Source organism: Hetaerina americana, unplaced genomic scaffold (genome assembly GCF_022747635.1).
Source record: "Hetaerina americana unplaced genomic scaffold, ioHetAmer1.1.p SCAF_4, whole genome shotgun sequence".
Lineage (NCBI taxonomy): Eukaryota > Metazoa > Arthropoda > Insecta > Odonata > Calopterygidae > Hetaerina > Hetaerina americana.
The window spans coordinates 87062244-87078700 of record NW_027286985.1 but is presented as its reverse complement, the minus strand read 5'-3'; the positions used below and the strand labels follow the sequence as shown (position 1 = coordinate 87078700).

General features: G+C 41.2%; 1 protein-coding gene across 1 annotated transcript in view; it reads left to right on the top strand.

Annotated features, from left to right (window-relative positions):
* Positions 1 to 525: 525 nt before the first annotated feature.
* Positions 526 to 16457, top strand: part of LOC139692499 (fibrillin-1-like) — a 34578-nt gene continuing 18646 nt past the window's right edge. Inside the window, exons 1-6 of the mRNA XM_071590717.1 lie at positions 526 to 716; positions 2972 to 3144; positions 11440 to 11700; positions 13077 to 14090; positions 14439 to 14681; positions 15695 to 16450. Of these exons, the coding sequence (XP_071446818.1) occupies positions 526 to 716; positions 2972 to 3144; positions 11440 to 11700; positions 13077 to 14090; positions 14439 to 14681; positions 15695 to 16450 (2638 nt within the window). The remainder of the gene's footprint in view (positions 717 to 2971; positions 3145 to 11439; positions 11701 to 13076; positions 14091 to 14438; positions 14682 to 15694; positions 16451 to 16457) is intronic.

The window sequence follows — 16457 nt, the reverse complement described above, 5'->3', positions numbered from 1 at the left end:
TAATGATTTACCCAACGTTTGGAAATCTAAATGACTAACCTATTGTGATAAGTGCGCACGGATGAGCGTAATGAGCTTCACCGACAGGTTTTAATTCCCTCTCGATTTAAACGGATGATGACTTATTAAATTTTGATTATTTAATGGGCACCGCATAACATTTAATGCAAGACCTATAATATTAATTATATATATGTGTGTATATATATGATCAAATTGATATATATACCACTTATCTATTAATGCTATTCAAAGTGAACTGTTTTACTCTCAAACAAGTGCCTATAAAATTATTTTACCACTGGCAAAAATAAAATCTTGCTACTGTTGTAGTGTCAAAAAATTACCGGAGATGAACCAACTTTGACAAGAAGACCTAATAGTTTAATATATAAAAAGTAAAATCTTACTGCTTATCCTTATTAATAATAGCCAAATAATAGTGAACCTAAATTTTCATCTGACGTGTTCCTTCAATTTGCTTCAACGCTCGACGCTGGACAAAACTTCCCAGGAGCTTGGAATATGACTCATTTTGGTCACTACCCCCCGGTGAGGTTAGCGACAATTCAAGCGGAACCTCTGACGGAAAGCGAGCAGAAGCCAGTGGATTTCGCCACGTTGGACTTGACTTGTTTCCTCGGGCGTTCCAGTGGATCCGGAGGATTAGTCGCCGCGCCGACAGTAAACGGGGGAAGAGTCGCAAAATATCTAAGGTTAGCGAAACAATAACATGGCTAAGACTAATTCGCCTAAAAAAAGAACTTCATAAAGCGATGAACGTGGAAATTTTCGCTAGTTTTTAATTGCGCAATGCACAAAATTCACGCCAAAGAAGGAATTCGGAAATCAATGAGGGTTATTAGTCGGAGATTCGGAAATCAAGGGTTATTGACTGCTCTGTGCCCAGAAAATCCCAGTTTCTGAAAAATAATACCTTGATTCCCGAAATATCCTCATCATCAAATAAGCTTCTTGTATATTTTGGTGTAGCTATCTCTACGGTGAGTTAAAATATATTCCCTGGTATTCCCTGGTACTGATGTAACCCATCATTTGGTGATATACATGTATAATGCGATATACTAGGCATAAATATTTATCTACGAGCGATTTTCTCTTGATACTTGAAGCTACTTAGTTGTGATTTTATTTTATTTAAATCATGGTGGCTATATTCTGCTGAATATTCTTGAGCGGTTTTATTTAATCATACTTTTCTTTATGATTATTTAACAAGGCAAGTCATTCATCTAGTGACTGCATATCCATTTCTGTAAAATATAGCAAGGACTATAAATAACAGCCAATTTTGTTCTACTCGTGGAAGAGTTTATTTACCCTTAAAAACTAAAAGAATATAAGCCAGAGTTGGGGTATGATACTATTGTCAGTGGTCAAGTTGGCCTAATTAGGTAATGGGTTGCAAATCCGTAGTGAACGACCCTGAAATCCCAACTTATTGATAAAATAGGAACGAGTGACATTCACGATTCTGATGAGCATGCAGTACCATTATTTTTCAGAACTACCTGAAATAAATTGCTTCTCATGTTACCGTGGAGTTTCAGTCGAAGCTTATAAGCTTAAGGCTATAGGGTGCTCGGGTTCGTCCATCGCTGACTCACAGCTACTGGCGTATTCAGGTCCACATTGGTGATGCGCGTTTCAGCTCAAAGATGTTCATTTCTCATAATCATAAATGCAACAAAAAATGGGAAGAATTGGCCAACAAAAGAGACCACGAAACACTACGCTTTAGAAAACACTAATATTTAGTGTGTGGCTGTACCAGGATAATATCTAAAGTAAGCGTTTGCAGAACGGGAACACTACGCTGGAACTCTTTTGGTTGGGAATGGCAATCGGTCTGGTTTTCGCTTACAGACGGAGAAGAAACCCGCAAACGCCGGAATCGGTGTGTTATAAATAAATAGGTAAATATCAGTAGTAAAACCGTTACTGGATATAGAGAATCCGCAATGGGAATACGAATTCCGCCTAATGTCTTTCCTCTATAAAAGCGTTGATCGACTTGTCGATTGACTTGTTTCAGATGGAATATTCAGGGGACAATAAAGGAAACGCTCATTCACCAAGTTATCATTTCTCGAAAGATAAAATGTTATTTCTATTAAATATATATGCAACCAGGCAGCTTTCAAGCATTTATTTAAATTAAAAAGGCTTAAAAATACACGAACAATCCGTAATTAAAAGAGAAACTCACGCAACATCCTTTGAATGAAATAATTAGTCTTAAGGCGCCATTTTTGCACATAAAATTCGGAGCCAAAGTGTGCTTAAAACCAGTGCCCTGGGACATGTTTAAGAAGATGTAATTTTCCCGCCGATGATTTAATTTATTTAACATTTTTAGAAATAAAATCAGTTACGATAAATCTATTAGCCTTAACTTACAGCTATAGTCACGCATTTTGTATCGATACATGAATGAAGCCTGGTACTCTCCTAATGAGAATTTGTTGGTGGTGAACTCCTAGTAACAAGTGGATCATCGCCATATTTTCCTGGGGTTTTAATGTGCATAGTAAAAATAAATTGCCAACGTAAGGATTATAATAAAAGTAATACAATTAAAATGATACGATATTTTCCAATGCTAAAGATGATGAGATGTTTTTCCATTGCTAATGGTAATATATTTTGATTATTTGGAAAACATTCATAAAGAATGAATTTGAAGAACACCGAGTAGGTATAAACAGTTGAATCTGAATCTATTTTAACCAATCTGGCTGATAAAATGTCCTTAGAATGTACAAATGACGCTATTTAGTTTGTATTTCCTGCATCTATTTCTAAATTTTTACTTCATGCCTTACTATTTTATACCAAAAGGTTTATTGAAAACTCATGATTCTTTTCTTTTTGCCCCACCTTTGGCATTCGAGTATTACCGTCTGCAATATTCTAACGCTAACATTTAATCAATAATTTGACTGCGCAGGCGTAAAAATCCGAATCCACCCCACCAGCGCTTTTTAGTCGCGCTCTACAAGTGTGAAGATGGATATCAGTTAGCAGACCCGAATGCAGATCGATTGTTCTGCAGTGACAACAATTGGACGGGGAACCTGCCCCGGTGCCTCGGCGCGGGTGAAGTGCAACCCAAGACCCAAGGTAAGTTTGCCACTGAACTGATAACCAATAGTTCTTATCTAAAATTTCCCACGCAGTGTACTTGTGAAAGAAGAGAGACCGTATCATCTTTTTCTCCGTTTAGAATAGATGAGCAGTTTTGACAAACTAGGAATGGAGGTAAATCTCCTATTTTTGGGGTAAATTTTTCCACCGAAGAATCCTCAAAACATAAGTTTGTAGCACGGTTGAGGACCCTCAGCCAAGTAAACTCGGTTTATATTTCGACTGAATGACTCGGTAGACTAAGAAGTTTCCGTTGTAATACGATTTCTTGAAAATGTAATTCGGTTAGCCTTCATTACCTCTTTCCTAGTCAAACGACCATTAGGTACGTACTGCCGAGAGATGGAGATTAGTTAACGTATTTGATTTTTTTATAAATATTATGACGCATATCTTCATTTATCTGTTAATGCAGAACTACACAAATTATTTATTTATAACACTTAGTAGCCTAAAATATAATTTCTTTCAAATTAAAATTGGGTAGTAGGAAATAGTTACCATAATATACATTTATACATTAAAAATCTCGAAGCATGTTATTTAAAAGTAACGAAAGCAATTTGATATAAAAAACAACTTAAGCATGATCATTTACGCATTGAATATGCGCCATGAGAACGCTTTATGAATTGGGATTTAGGGATGATAAAGGATTTAAAGCAATTTAATCAAAAGTGGGTCAAGTTCATCCAATCAGCTGGTGTGGCCACGGACGAGAAAGTCCCATCTCCACTGCTTCGATTTAGTTACGTATATCCTGCCCGAGTAAATATGAATGCAACTTGCATGCTGATTTTCTCAGTTCAATTTATGTTATGAAATAAGACACTCTCGAATAACCGAAGTTATTTACTTTTAGGTAACTTTTCTTTGAAGCAATTTCGAAATCATAATGATTTCCTTAACCGAATTAGTGATTGCATAATAACAACCACGTACATATTTTCTTACCTTTTCACTTTGAAAATTAAGGGTCACTAATCAAAACGGACACTGTAAATTTTCGAACATTTTACACGATAAACTCCAATATTTTCTGCTTTGTAGAGAAGCAGTAGGAACCAAGTTCACGCCCAAAGGAATCGATAGGTTTCACAGAGGAGAGATTGCAATATGATGCTGATCCTTTGGAACATTAATTTCAATTACCTTTGTAATGCAAAAGCGAAAATATTGTTTCCGAGGAACAGTGCTCGAATAAAATTAAAGCTTAATGACTTCAATTAGTTCGTCTTGTTGATTACAGGCAGATGTTACTTGTTATATTTATTATTGCGTGGAATTGCGAGATTCAACGTAGGTAATGTGGTACGGAGGACTCGTAAGCATTCTATGTCTCGGAAAATTGTCGCAGCCTGTCCTTAAAATAAATATTTTTATATTCTGTTGATACGACGAAAGCACGACGATGTAGGCAAAATACGAGGGTCATCCGGAAAGTAGTACCCGTTCGTGCCGCATGAAGTGCTGACGACGCGAGTAGCCGCTGGACGAGGTCAGATAGCTTCAGTGGCTTGTCTGCCTTCTCTGAGCCAAGTTACGTGACGCTAGCATTGCCTGTGTTGTTTCTGTGATTGTTTACAATGTTTAAAAAAATTGAGAACGCCGCCAGTTGTGAAGTGAGGGCAGTGATTAAATTCCTCAATGCAAGAAACGTTCGCCCATGTGATATTCATCGCCAATTAAAGGAGGTGTATGGAGACAATGTAATGGACGAGTCGTCTGTTCGGCGGTGGTGTCGCAACTTCAACATGGGGAGGGGGAACACACACGACGATGAGCGTTCGGAGAGACCGTCTGTCATTACAGACCAACTGGTGAGCTCAGTTGACGAATTCGTGAGGAACGATCGGCGCGTCACAATTGATGACATCTGTGAGCATTTTCCCAATGTTTCTCGAACAATTGTTCATGAAATTGTTAAACACCATCTGCATTATGCAAAAATTTGTGCAAGATGGGTCCCTCGCGTATCTCAATGAGCTGGCGGCGAAGGACTATGCAGCAGGAATACAGAAACTTGTCACACGTTATGACAAATGCCTTAATTTGCTTGGAGATTATGTTGAGAAGTAGTTTAAAGTATCCTCTTTCAAATAAAATTTTTTATGTTTGTTAATATTTACTTTTGTGTCTTTATTTCACAAACGGGTACTACTTTCCGGATGACCCTCGTATCTTGAGTTTTTACGGCGCTATTTAGCGTGAAGAAAGGGTATACTAAATAAGTATAGTTCGATATATACATTTAATAAATGCGTTAAACAGTAATAACTAACTTCTTATGTCTGCATACAGGATTTCTTACGCGAAATAAATAAATAAAAAGCATTGTTTCAACTCGCGCAAATTTAACCGCAGCCAAAATTCCATTATTAAAAAGCAATCTTCAGAAATTAGGTTAAACATTTCGCCATAAACCAGGCAATCATAAAGTTTCATATTCATCTTCAATGCACGAAGTAGATTGTAGATATTGCACCATTACTGATATGAAAGGTTACCTAGTCACATTATTTGTTAAATGTATTCACGGATATACATATTTTTATGCACCGATCATCGCTCTGCACTGCGAAAGAGACATTTCTCCAATTATATTTCGGAAAAGTGAAAATTAATGCACACTTTGTCTATAATCCTTGAGTCGCTAGAAACAATAAGGTGTCATAAAACGCTTCTATATGTTTCTCTCCCATTCGGTAAGACAGATTAAAACATGTGCTTATGATAAATTCCAACTCCACGATTAACAATTTGCACTCCCGATCGGAACTCCAATGAATATGCTGAATAAATTCTCGACACTGAAAACTCTTTCGTTTTACGACACACAAAGCGGGGACATAGTAATCTAAAACTAATATCATAAAATCAAAATATCCTTCGTTCTAAATACTCCTTGAATGTGAAATTTTATCTAAACCGGTTAGTGGCACACGTAAAAAATAATAAATCTGAAAAGATCAGCAATCGCCGCTAGCAAGGGGAGGAGAAAACCATATGTTGGACTTGACAGCGGGTGGTGATCGAAATAATGACCCTGTGTACCATGGCAAGACGCTTAGTCTAGTTGCAAATGAGAGATGAGGGTTTAGGATTCTCCCTGGAAACTCAGCTTCCTTTCTCCTTATGGAGAAACGAGCTAGAAATGCGTTTGGAGACTCTGCTCAAAGCTTCACGAGTCAAGGGAGTTCTTCCGTATTTTCGGGTTAAGCATGACAAAGAGGTGGGCACGAGAGGTTGAGGAGAAACTACCGGCCTACCTAAATCCATAGTCCCATTCGAAGGTCATTGTGGAACGCATGAAGCACTCGGCACGCGAAACCATAGCCAGAATCAAAAAACAATCAAAACTTCACCGCCGGCGGAAAACGAGGTAATGGTTTTTTTTTATTTATTTTTTTTATTGTTTAGTACCTCCGCCACTAGGGTATGTGGCAGGGGGTGATTACACACCACACTACCCCTGATTCAAAACACCTAACAGCAATTAGAAGCACAGTGAAGAAAGTGGACTGAAATTCTTTCGCCCATGAAGTTCCGTTCCATTTATTTCATTCCTTAACTTAATTCTGGTAGAAACAGATTTGGAGGAGTAATTTCCATATTTCGTAATGTCAGCAAAAGGAATAAAAGGGGTCCAAAGGCGTAAGCATATGTTTTAAGTACGAGTTGATTTTTAACTATTATTTAATGGGACTAAGCAAGCCTCTACCGAATCTCAACTACTCTTCGCGAATTTCTTTCATCAGCTGCCAAATATTTGGATTCAAATTCGCCGAAGTGAATTTAATGGATTGCCCTCAAATGACGTCACGCTGCTTCTGGCAGTTGTAAACCTACCCCAAAATGGTCGACACACTCAGTCACACTAGGGTGAACCACCAAAAAATGATGTCATAGTGGATCCATATCCTCCTCCTCCACTTATTCCAGTTAAAGAGTCCGTGCCTTAGGGTGATGATTCCAATTCGCGACGGACGTGGGCGCCGGGACTACAAAGTAAATTTGAATCCTCACCGAACGGAGCGACGGGCGCCCTCTCAACGTAAACGAGAAAGCGAGAAAGACAATTACAGAAAATTCTGAGAGAGTAACATCAGCACGATAGAATGGAGAAGAAAACCCTTAACCTATTACATCATACCGAGCTGTTTCATATGCCTGTCGCGAAGTAACATCTTCATACTGAGTATGGTTATGGTAAGGCGATCTTCACGCCTATATTTTGGTCTGCTACCACCCGAAGAATTTCAACTACCGGCTACTTTCCATTTTTCCACTGTTTCAGCTACTATGTTATTCATGCACATGGTCATAAATTGATTAATATGACAATCAAACCTATGTGCCTGACCAAAATAATGTACCTATTACCTAATTGACATTCTTACAGTGACGGATAAGTATTATGAACAGATATTGATTGAATTCCTCCTTGAGGACCTCACTTCAACTTGTGTTGTCGAGATGATTCGCTTTCAGTAGGCTGAAGAGGGCTACTTTGTGGCCGCAATACACGTATTGGTATTCACCTTTCTCATCCCTTTCCTTTTTTACCCTATATCCCTTCCTTTGACTTGTGGCGTTGGCCAATTGATCTCATTTGTACTTAGTTTTGAAAGGTAAACTGTTTATGGCTATTGGAGTTTTTTCATTTATTCAATTATGAAGAGGTTTATTGTTTAATCTAAAAAAATTAAGAAGACGAGCATAATACTAAGTATTGTATATTCAGTTCGTACTTCCAATTTTTAAACTCTTTTTAGCAAATTTTTAGGCTAATTTCTTCTTACAGAATTCTTTCTCCTGAAAAAGAATTTGATTTAATTTTTCCCACCCAATAGACTAGACTGACGTGTTGTAAGGGCTCACACTTTCCGATGGCCTCTAGAACTCTATACGGGCAAGGACAATGATAATCGCTCTTGGGAGAATCGGCCGCCGTAGATGGGCCTGCAGTCTTGCACGTAGAACTGGCCCGACGAAGTTGATCCTAAACTTTGAACCACACCTCACCCAGAGTCTCCAGATCGGAATGCTTCTGTTGGCAACCCTAACACACAGGCTACAGTTCAGAAAAATGGGGAACATTGTTTGCTTCGGCCGTGCCCAATATTATCTCAAGGACAATGAAATCCCGTTTAGTTCCAAAGAAATGTTCATTGACTGCCCAAACGGGCAATAATAAACCAATTATAAAGTAAAGGTGAGTGAAATCTCACCTTTACCGGTCGTTACATAAGAAACTTATGGTATTGAAAAGAAATAAACATGGCTGAAGTGGATTTGTGTTTTTCTAAAAGGAGAAACTTCAAACTAGGAATACAGGAACTACTAGGAGCCTGTAAAATGTGAAATCTCAACCTAACAAGAAAGGAAAGCCGACAGGGAACGGCTTTTAACAAACAAGTACAATTAAGACTGTCATTATCAGAACTAAGTAGCAGAATATTAAATGAAGGACAGCTAAATTCGTCCCTATTTCTGCCAGGAGCTTAAACAAGGTTAACCTAAACTGTAGCTAAGCGAGAGGTTGAGAAAGAAGTAGAAAAAAATCCAATGAAAAACTGCCCGCCCAAAGCGCTCGTTTAATATGTATACGGCCGACGCCATATACTTACAGAGGAGCACTATGTTAACCTGAGTAATATTGGAAACCGTAAAGGGCACTCTTACCTTTTGCAGACACGTTCGATGGGAAGGCGGCAGTCGATCCGTGCAAGTCCGTGGAGGCGACTGACGAGGGTCGAAGCGTGAGGAAGCGCTGTGATCACTCATGCACCGTCGTCGGCGGCGAGGCCATCTGCAGCTGCTACAAAGGGTATCGCGTGGACTCAACGGACGGGAGGACATGCCGAGGTGAGTACCAAGCCCAGAACACCAGAGTCGATGCCACATGTGAAACCTTACGTCGTGGTTGTGTCCGCCGCGACGAGGACCATTTCGAGGCCCTGGTCGTGGCCTCCGCAAAACTAGGGACCGTGAAGGGAGTCGATAAGCGTTGGGTCACCGAATCTCTCAAATCACTGAAAATGCAAAAAAAAGATATATCTCTATAATATATATTTGAGGAGTATATTTTTACACATAAAGGCTTTTCCTTTTATACAGCTATCAGCATCCATGATACAAATTGTGTTAATAACTGTCTCCTTGATCTAATACCCAACTCTTTTATAAACAGATGGCACAAAACCACGATTTCTCATAAATCGTCCTTAACATTGGATCAGCCTCCTCACAATCGTTACACGATTTCCCATCTTTTGTAAAACTGAGTCAAAAACGACCACATCACAATATGTAACATATGACACTATTCATTAAGTAGCGTCTAGAGACAACTCGGTTATGTAATTATTACAAGTTTATATTGTGTTTGTTTATGTTTTCCGTATTAATTTTTAGTAATGAGATACTGCAGGAAGGCACCGCCCGTTAATCCTGGTAAGAGATGTCGGTTATGTAATGATTATTATGGCACGACTTTAAATCTCATAAAGTAGGTAGAATATATCAGATAAAACCCTTATAGATATTATAATTAAGGCCATACTTTCTAATAACGTATAATATAAAATCACTTACTTTCAGTGTTCAGTGAACGTGAAATACTCACATGAAAAGTTTAAACATTCTAAGTATGAAGTTGTATATATTTCTGCTGCAAAATGTATGGCTGTCATTATTTTCACTCTAGAATCATTCCAAGTCACTAACGTATCATGAGTTAGAAAACATTTTAGTGGTATCTGATTGATATGAAAGAAGTAAATGTTTGCCTCTTTCAACTGAAGATTGTAAAAATAAAATATTTTCTTCTCTTTCGCTTGACCTGTATATATTCTTGTATCTCCTCCCTGTCAAAGATATCGATGAGTGTGAAGAGGGTACGCACAACTGTGAAAGCTTATGCTCCAACCGACCTGGATCCTTCAAGTGCAGCTGTCCAATTGGATTAAGACTGTCCGGAGATGACAAGACTTGTGTGGGTAAGAAAATAAAATATTTGATTAAATAAAATAATATCGTAAAATTTTTTTTGGAATGTTTACTCCCGCTATGATCAATTTATGGCTCAATTTTACTCGTAAAACACCCCAGGGATCATCAATGAATTTACGTCGTTTACGGTAGAAAGGGTTGTCTAAGTCTCGGCAAATTTGACGAGACTAGAGAGAGAATCGATGAATATCTAGGTCAGAGTAACGTCATACGAAAAATATGGCATAAATTGATAAATTTTACCCTTCAATCTAAGCCTCAAGAAGGGTTTAGCGAAAGAGATGAAGGTAATAGTGTGAAAATCAGGTCAAAAATCGCAACACGAGCATCGCATCGAAATCACAAACAACTTCAAGAATGGAAATTAGCAATGTCTGTATTGATACATTATAATCATCAGTTTGCACTCCTAAAATACGTTTGCTGCACCTGTCCAATTCAAAATCTTCTTATTCGTATATCAGTCTAATGCCTTTCTCGACGTGCCTGAACGTGCCTTAGCATCATTGTTGTTGCTATTCATATATATATATATATATATATATATATATATATATATATATATATATATATATGTATTTAGTTCCACGATTCATACGAGTAACTTCATGCGTTTACTCTTAGAGTATCCTTTGGTTGTAACTATCAGCAAAGCATTTTTATTTTAGGTGTCTCAGCATCAGTTTGATCTCTAACGTAACGTCTAGCTGAGCCGAAAGGGAATTCGAACGCTGGATCTTTGGGCTGATAGCCGTCCCAACATCAGCCGTTGAATTAGCATTCTTATCAACTCTACAATTAGCGCTCACTAATTAATTTCACCCAACTTAGTTCACGAGATGAGCTGATTGAAACAGGGCCGAATGATCTCACTTTCGCTTTTATCTGTCCCTACATACTACACGTAACGCATTTGTATACCTGTCCATGCATCTATCCTTAGCGCTTACGCCACGAAGACTTCGACGATTAATTTGGAATTCCTGGATCTAAATTTTGTTTAATACTTATTATATACATATATGACAAATATTTCGTGCTCTTCTCGACGTGTTTTTTCACATTGAATCTTTTATTATTTTTTATAAGCAAAGGAATACTTAATCATACGTTGATTTTTTTTAATTCGGTCAAATAAACCTGAAATCAAGATCACCTAGGGCGGGATGAACGAGGTGTGTGCTTGATATATTTAGTTGAACGCCGGCAATCCTTTCGTTCGGCCTTAACGATCTCTTTTCGACTCTCCCCTCGCAGACGTGAACGAGTGCCTCCTAAGGAACGGCCACGGCCCGTGCCAGGACACCTGCGAGAACACTCACGGCAGCTACGCTTGCGGCTGCGGCGGCATCCCGGGCACGCGCCTCTCGCCCCGGGATTCCCACTCGTGCGAGGACATCGACGAGTGCGAGGGCGGTGCGGCCGGCTGCTCCCACGGCTGCGTGAACACATTCGGCTCGGTCTTCTGCACCTGTCCCGACGGATTCCTGCTCGGCGGCGACTGGAAGACGTGCCAAGGTACGTGCCGAGGGGGAGGGGGACAATGGTGACAGCGCCTACGGAGGTCCACTAACTCCCCGGGATGCGAGTGGGGCGTGAGGGGACCCGGTCCGACGGCTGCTATGAACTCCTCGGAGTGCGACTCGCGAGGATTGTGTCCGGAACGAGGTCCCCGCCATAATAATAATAACGCAAACCAGTTCTCGATCTCATTCGATTCGATTTTCTCACCTCGACGATTATTAGCGATTTCCGTGTTCCTTCCATCTCGTTGCTTTTAACGTGCATTAACGGCACAGAGCAAGTCCCCCATCTTATTACCCTCCCTTCTCTCGCCCAGAGGGGTGCAACGCTCTTGGTTCACCTAAGGCTGCCCTGCACTGAGGGAGGATTCAGCATTTCTTTCAAGTGGCGCAGGTACAGAGTGGAGTGTAGCTTACATTAACCTCTGAATAGCCCGGCGGGTTAGTCGAATGGGAATGCTCCCCCCTATATAACTCTTAGGTCGTGAGCTCGAGTCATGCCTCGTCGGACATGGTGCTATGTAAAACTGGTCTGCCCCTCAGAAGCCTGATGTCAAAACAAAGCGGCTCATCTTGATCCCAGGGGTACACGGACCACTCTAAACATCTAAAAGGCAAACAGTGTTAGAGTCTTGCCAGGAAATCACTAATCAAAGCTCTAAAGTTTTTTCAACCAACCAATCCTGAAAACCAACAAGGTTTACGGAATTTTAACTCTAAAACTATCTCCTTTCTGCCCCACTGATAGAGGGAAAATCCCTAAAGCAATTCTGTCACCAAAATAGTGGAAGCTTGGTTATTTCCAATTATTCATTCTCGGTAGGAGTCGGGGAAAACGAAGCACTAGTTTATGCAACCTGAAGCTTAATGTGTTTGTGATAATATACCATTATTTAATTATTCCTGTTCTAAAAAATTGTCGCCTTCTGCGTGATCAAGCATCCCCAAAGCGCCTGAAATGCACGCATTCGGCTTCCAAGTTTATTTTCCCATTTGGACCCGAAAAATATCAGAAGAGTCCATGCTGGTACACATGATGTAATAAATTCGATAGGCCATTGTTTCGAGCAGTTAAAAATTGTAGTGCATGATATTAGTTCATGTAATTTTTTCCACGTGATTATAATTTTTATTCGTGATGACTTTTCCATGCATATTTTTGGCCGCGATATTTTTTATTTCTCCAAAACAATACTGCTTCTCAAATAATCCTTTTTATGTTGCGAGAAACTTCCATAGCATTGAAAAAAATTCAAAATGCATCTCAAAAATCGTGAAATAAATTTGAATTGCCTAATCTCTTCACTCGGATCTGACTTATCATTTTCGCGCATTTTTATCCCAACCCTAACGCGTGAAATTCTTTCGCAGACATTAACGAATGCGCAGAAATGGAGGAAAGCGGATGGGAAAACGCGTGCGAGCACGGCTGTCTGAACACTTGGGGATCCTTCAAATGCCTGGAAATGACGACGACCACAGAAGGGTCGCGGCGGGTGGACGAGGAGCGGCTTTCGGAGCAGCGGGAGCAAGGCGCCGCGTCGAAGGAAGAGGAGCACGGGAGCGAAGAGGATGGCCCCCGGAATGAGAATCTTGAAGACGAGGGAGGAGTCCACGGGGCGGAAGCGGAAGGGGACGAGGGGGGAGGGAGGAGCGAGGAAGAGTTGGAGCAGGAAGGGGAGGACGGAGTAGAAGAAGAGGAAGGGGAAGAAGGCGAAGAAGAGGACGAGGAAGGCGGTGAAGAGGGGGAGGAAGAAGACGAGGAAGAGGGTGAGGAAGAGGGCGAGGAAGAGGGCGAGGAAGAGGGCGAGGAAGAGGGCGAGGAAGAGGGCGAGGAAGAGGGCGAGGAGAAACCCGAGGAAGGGGAAAAAGAGGACGAAGCAGAGAACCAGAGCATAACTCCAGAAGAAAGAAAGGAGGAAGGAGAAAATTCAGAGACCGAAGAGCCACTCGAGATAAAGGTGGAAAGAGGAGAAAGAACGGATGAGGATGACAGGGAAGAGACACACAGGGTAACGGACGAAGAAGAGAAGAAGGAAGAGGACCAAACGGAAGGCGAAAAGGTACAAGTGCACGCGGAAAAAGCAACCGAGAGAGACGAAGAAGAAACCCATGAGAGCAAAGTAACGGAAATCCCGAAGGTGACAACTAACGAACACACTCTCGACCAAGAAATCAATGAGACAGAAGGAATGAGCACTGAAACTGGCAGCGACCACGGCAGCCGTAAGAGTTTGGAAGCGATGACGGAAAATCCAGAAACCGCAGAAAGTGCGGAGGGAGCTCGAACGGAATCCAGTCCGGGAGACACGAGTAGCGGAGGGAGCGAGTCGGGGGTGGAAAGGGATAATGGAGGAAATGAAGTGGGCGGTGGACAGGAGGACGGCGAGAACACGGAACATGAGCCGGGAGAAGGGAACGGGCGGGAGGGGACGGGAAGGCGAAGCGGGGAAGAGGGAGACGAAGTCGACGGGGGAGGAGAAGGGGAGGATGACGAAGATGAAGAGGAGGACGAAAAGGAGGAGGAGAATGGAGACGAGGATGAGGAGGAAGGTGGAGAAGAAGAGGAAGAGGAGGACGGTGGAGAAGAAGAGGAAGAGGAGGACGGTGGAGAAGAAGAGGAAGCGGAGGAGGACGAGGGACGTGGGGGGGCGACCGCGTGGGGCGAGGAGGAGGACAGCCACGTTGGGGAGAATGATGGGGAAGGAGAGGAGACGAACGAAATCCCGACAGGAGCGGTCAGCACGGGAGATTCGCTAGATGCGGGAGGTGCGGCGCCGGTCGATGGGAGGGAAGCGGTCGACGAGTCGGTGGGTAGCGGAGAAGAAGATGGCGACACAGCGGAGGAATCGAACGAGGTAGAGGGCGACCGGGAGGAGCCAAAGCCCTTCCGGATCCCGCTGCTCTGCCACGCCGGATACCGGAAAGTTAATAGGACTGACGTTGAAGACGGATACACCATCGAAATGTGTGAGGGTAAGTCTTGAGGCTTCCCCCTTCTTTGCCGTAGCTCACCCGAACCAAGGTGCTCTTCATCCTGGCAGAGTGGGTGCTGATAATTAAAACGTCTTTTAAGACTAAATTAAAGTAACATCCAAACGCATCTGCTTTCGAAAATAATGATTTTGTTCTGTGTTGATAATCAGTTGCGTGGGCAGCTAACTACTCAAGTCGACTCAAAGAATTTTTTTTTTTTTAATTTTCCAGTTATTTCCTATTATGACGAACCGTACCCAGATAAATTCTTTACATTTCTAAACAATTTCTTCTAACTTAAATGTTTAAAAGTAAAGTAGGAGTATTCGCATTAATGGCCTCCATTCACATTCCTTGCCACGTTTTCAGAGAAACCACTTAATTTAATGAAGAGATTTTCCAGCGAAAATTTCTTGTTGTACTGTGGTGATCGGGTGGTCTAGTTCACAGGATGTGCGTGGAAATGACAAATCGGGTTTAAGAGATGCCCGTCAAATTGTACAACAAAAAAATCCGTGGAATAAAATAATAAATTAATTACTATTAATAAAAAAATATATAAATGACTATATATTAAATTAATAGCAATATTGTAATTTTTTTCGCTGTGATTACACAGTAATTTAGTGAGTTGCTTAACATTTTCCATTAAAGGAATACTTAACTACAATATTCAAGCTCAAACTCCTCTCAGTGAAATTTTCACATCTCTACCAAGTGAAATATTTCAACGTTGGCTGTCTGAATTCCATTATTTCCCATAATCTACAAACTCCCTATAGTTTCGCTATTTTCAAACCTGTCAAATACCCGGCTGATTAATTTTAGTTGCCTCATGAAAAGTCTTGAGAAACGAATTAGGCTAAAATTTTAATTATAATTCTCGTAACTCATAAGAAAGCCGGTTTAAGAGTGAGTAAAAAGATTCTGTTTGCCCCCTTTTTCTTTTCTGGCAATTAGATTTCACAAAGTAAGGTGACGTATCTTCAATCATTTTTTTTCTCTCCTTATAGATATAAATGAATGCCATGAGGATGAACACGGTTGCTCTGGAATCTGCGTCAATACCCCCGGAAGCTACCACTGCACTTGCGCCGCAGGATACGTCCTCGAAGAAGAAACAAACGCGTGCGAGGACATAGACGAGTGCTCTGATGGACATGGGACTCCCACGAATGTATGCTCTCACCAATGCATCAACGAGATGGGTAGCTACCGATGCGCTTGTCCTGAAGGCTACACTCTCGCCCCGGGAACAGGGAACTGCGAAGACATCAACGAGTGCAATGTAGGGTCCAACTGTTCCCACGTCTGCATCAACATCCCAGGAAGCTACGATTGCGACTGCCCAGAAGGTCTCGAGTTAGCGGAGGACGTGACAAACTGTGAAGACGTTGACGAGTGCCAACTTGGAACTGCAGTGAATTGTTCTCACTCATGTGTCAACACTTATGGTAGTTACAATTGCGAGTGTCGAGAAGGCTTCATATTACGTGATGACGGGGCAACGTGCGATGATATTGATGAGTGTAAAGTTGGTAAGCCATGCGATCAAGAATGTTCCAATACTCACGGTGGCTTCCACTGTGTATGTCGCGATGGATACGAGCTATCAAAAGACGGAAGAACCTGTGAGGACGTGGACGAATGCAAGGGTTTTCACCCCTGCTCGCATGTCTGTTTAAATTTTGATGGTGGATATTCTTGTGAGTGCCCCGAGGGATATACTTTAAAAATGGACAACAGGACTTGCCAAGATGTTAACGAATGTCAAGA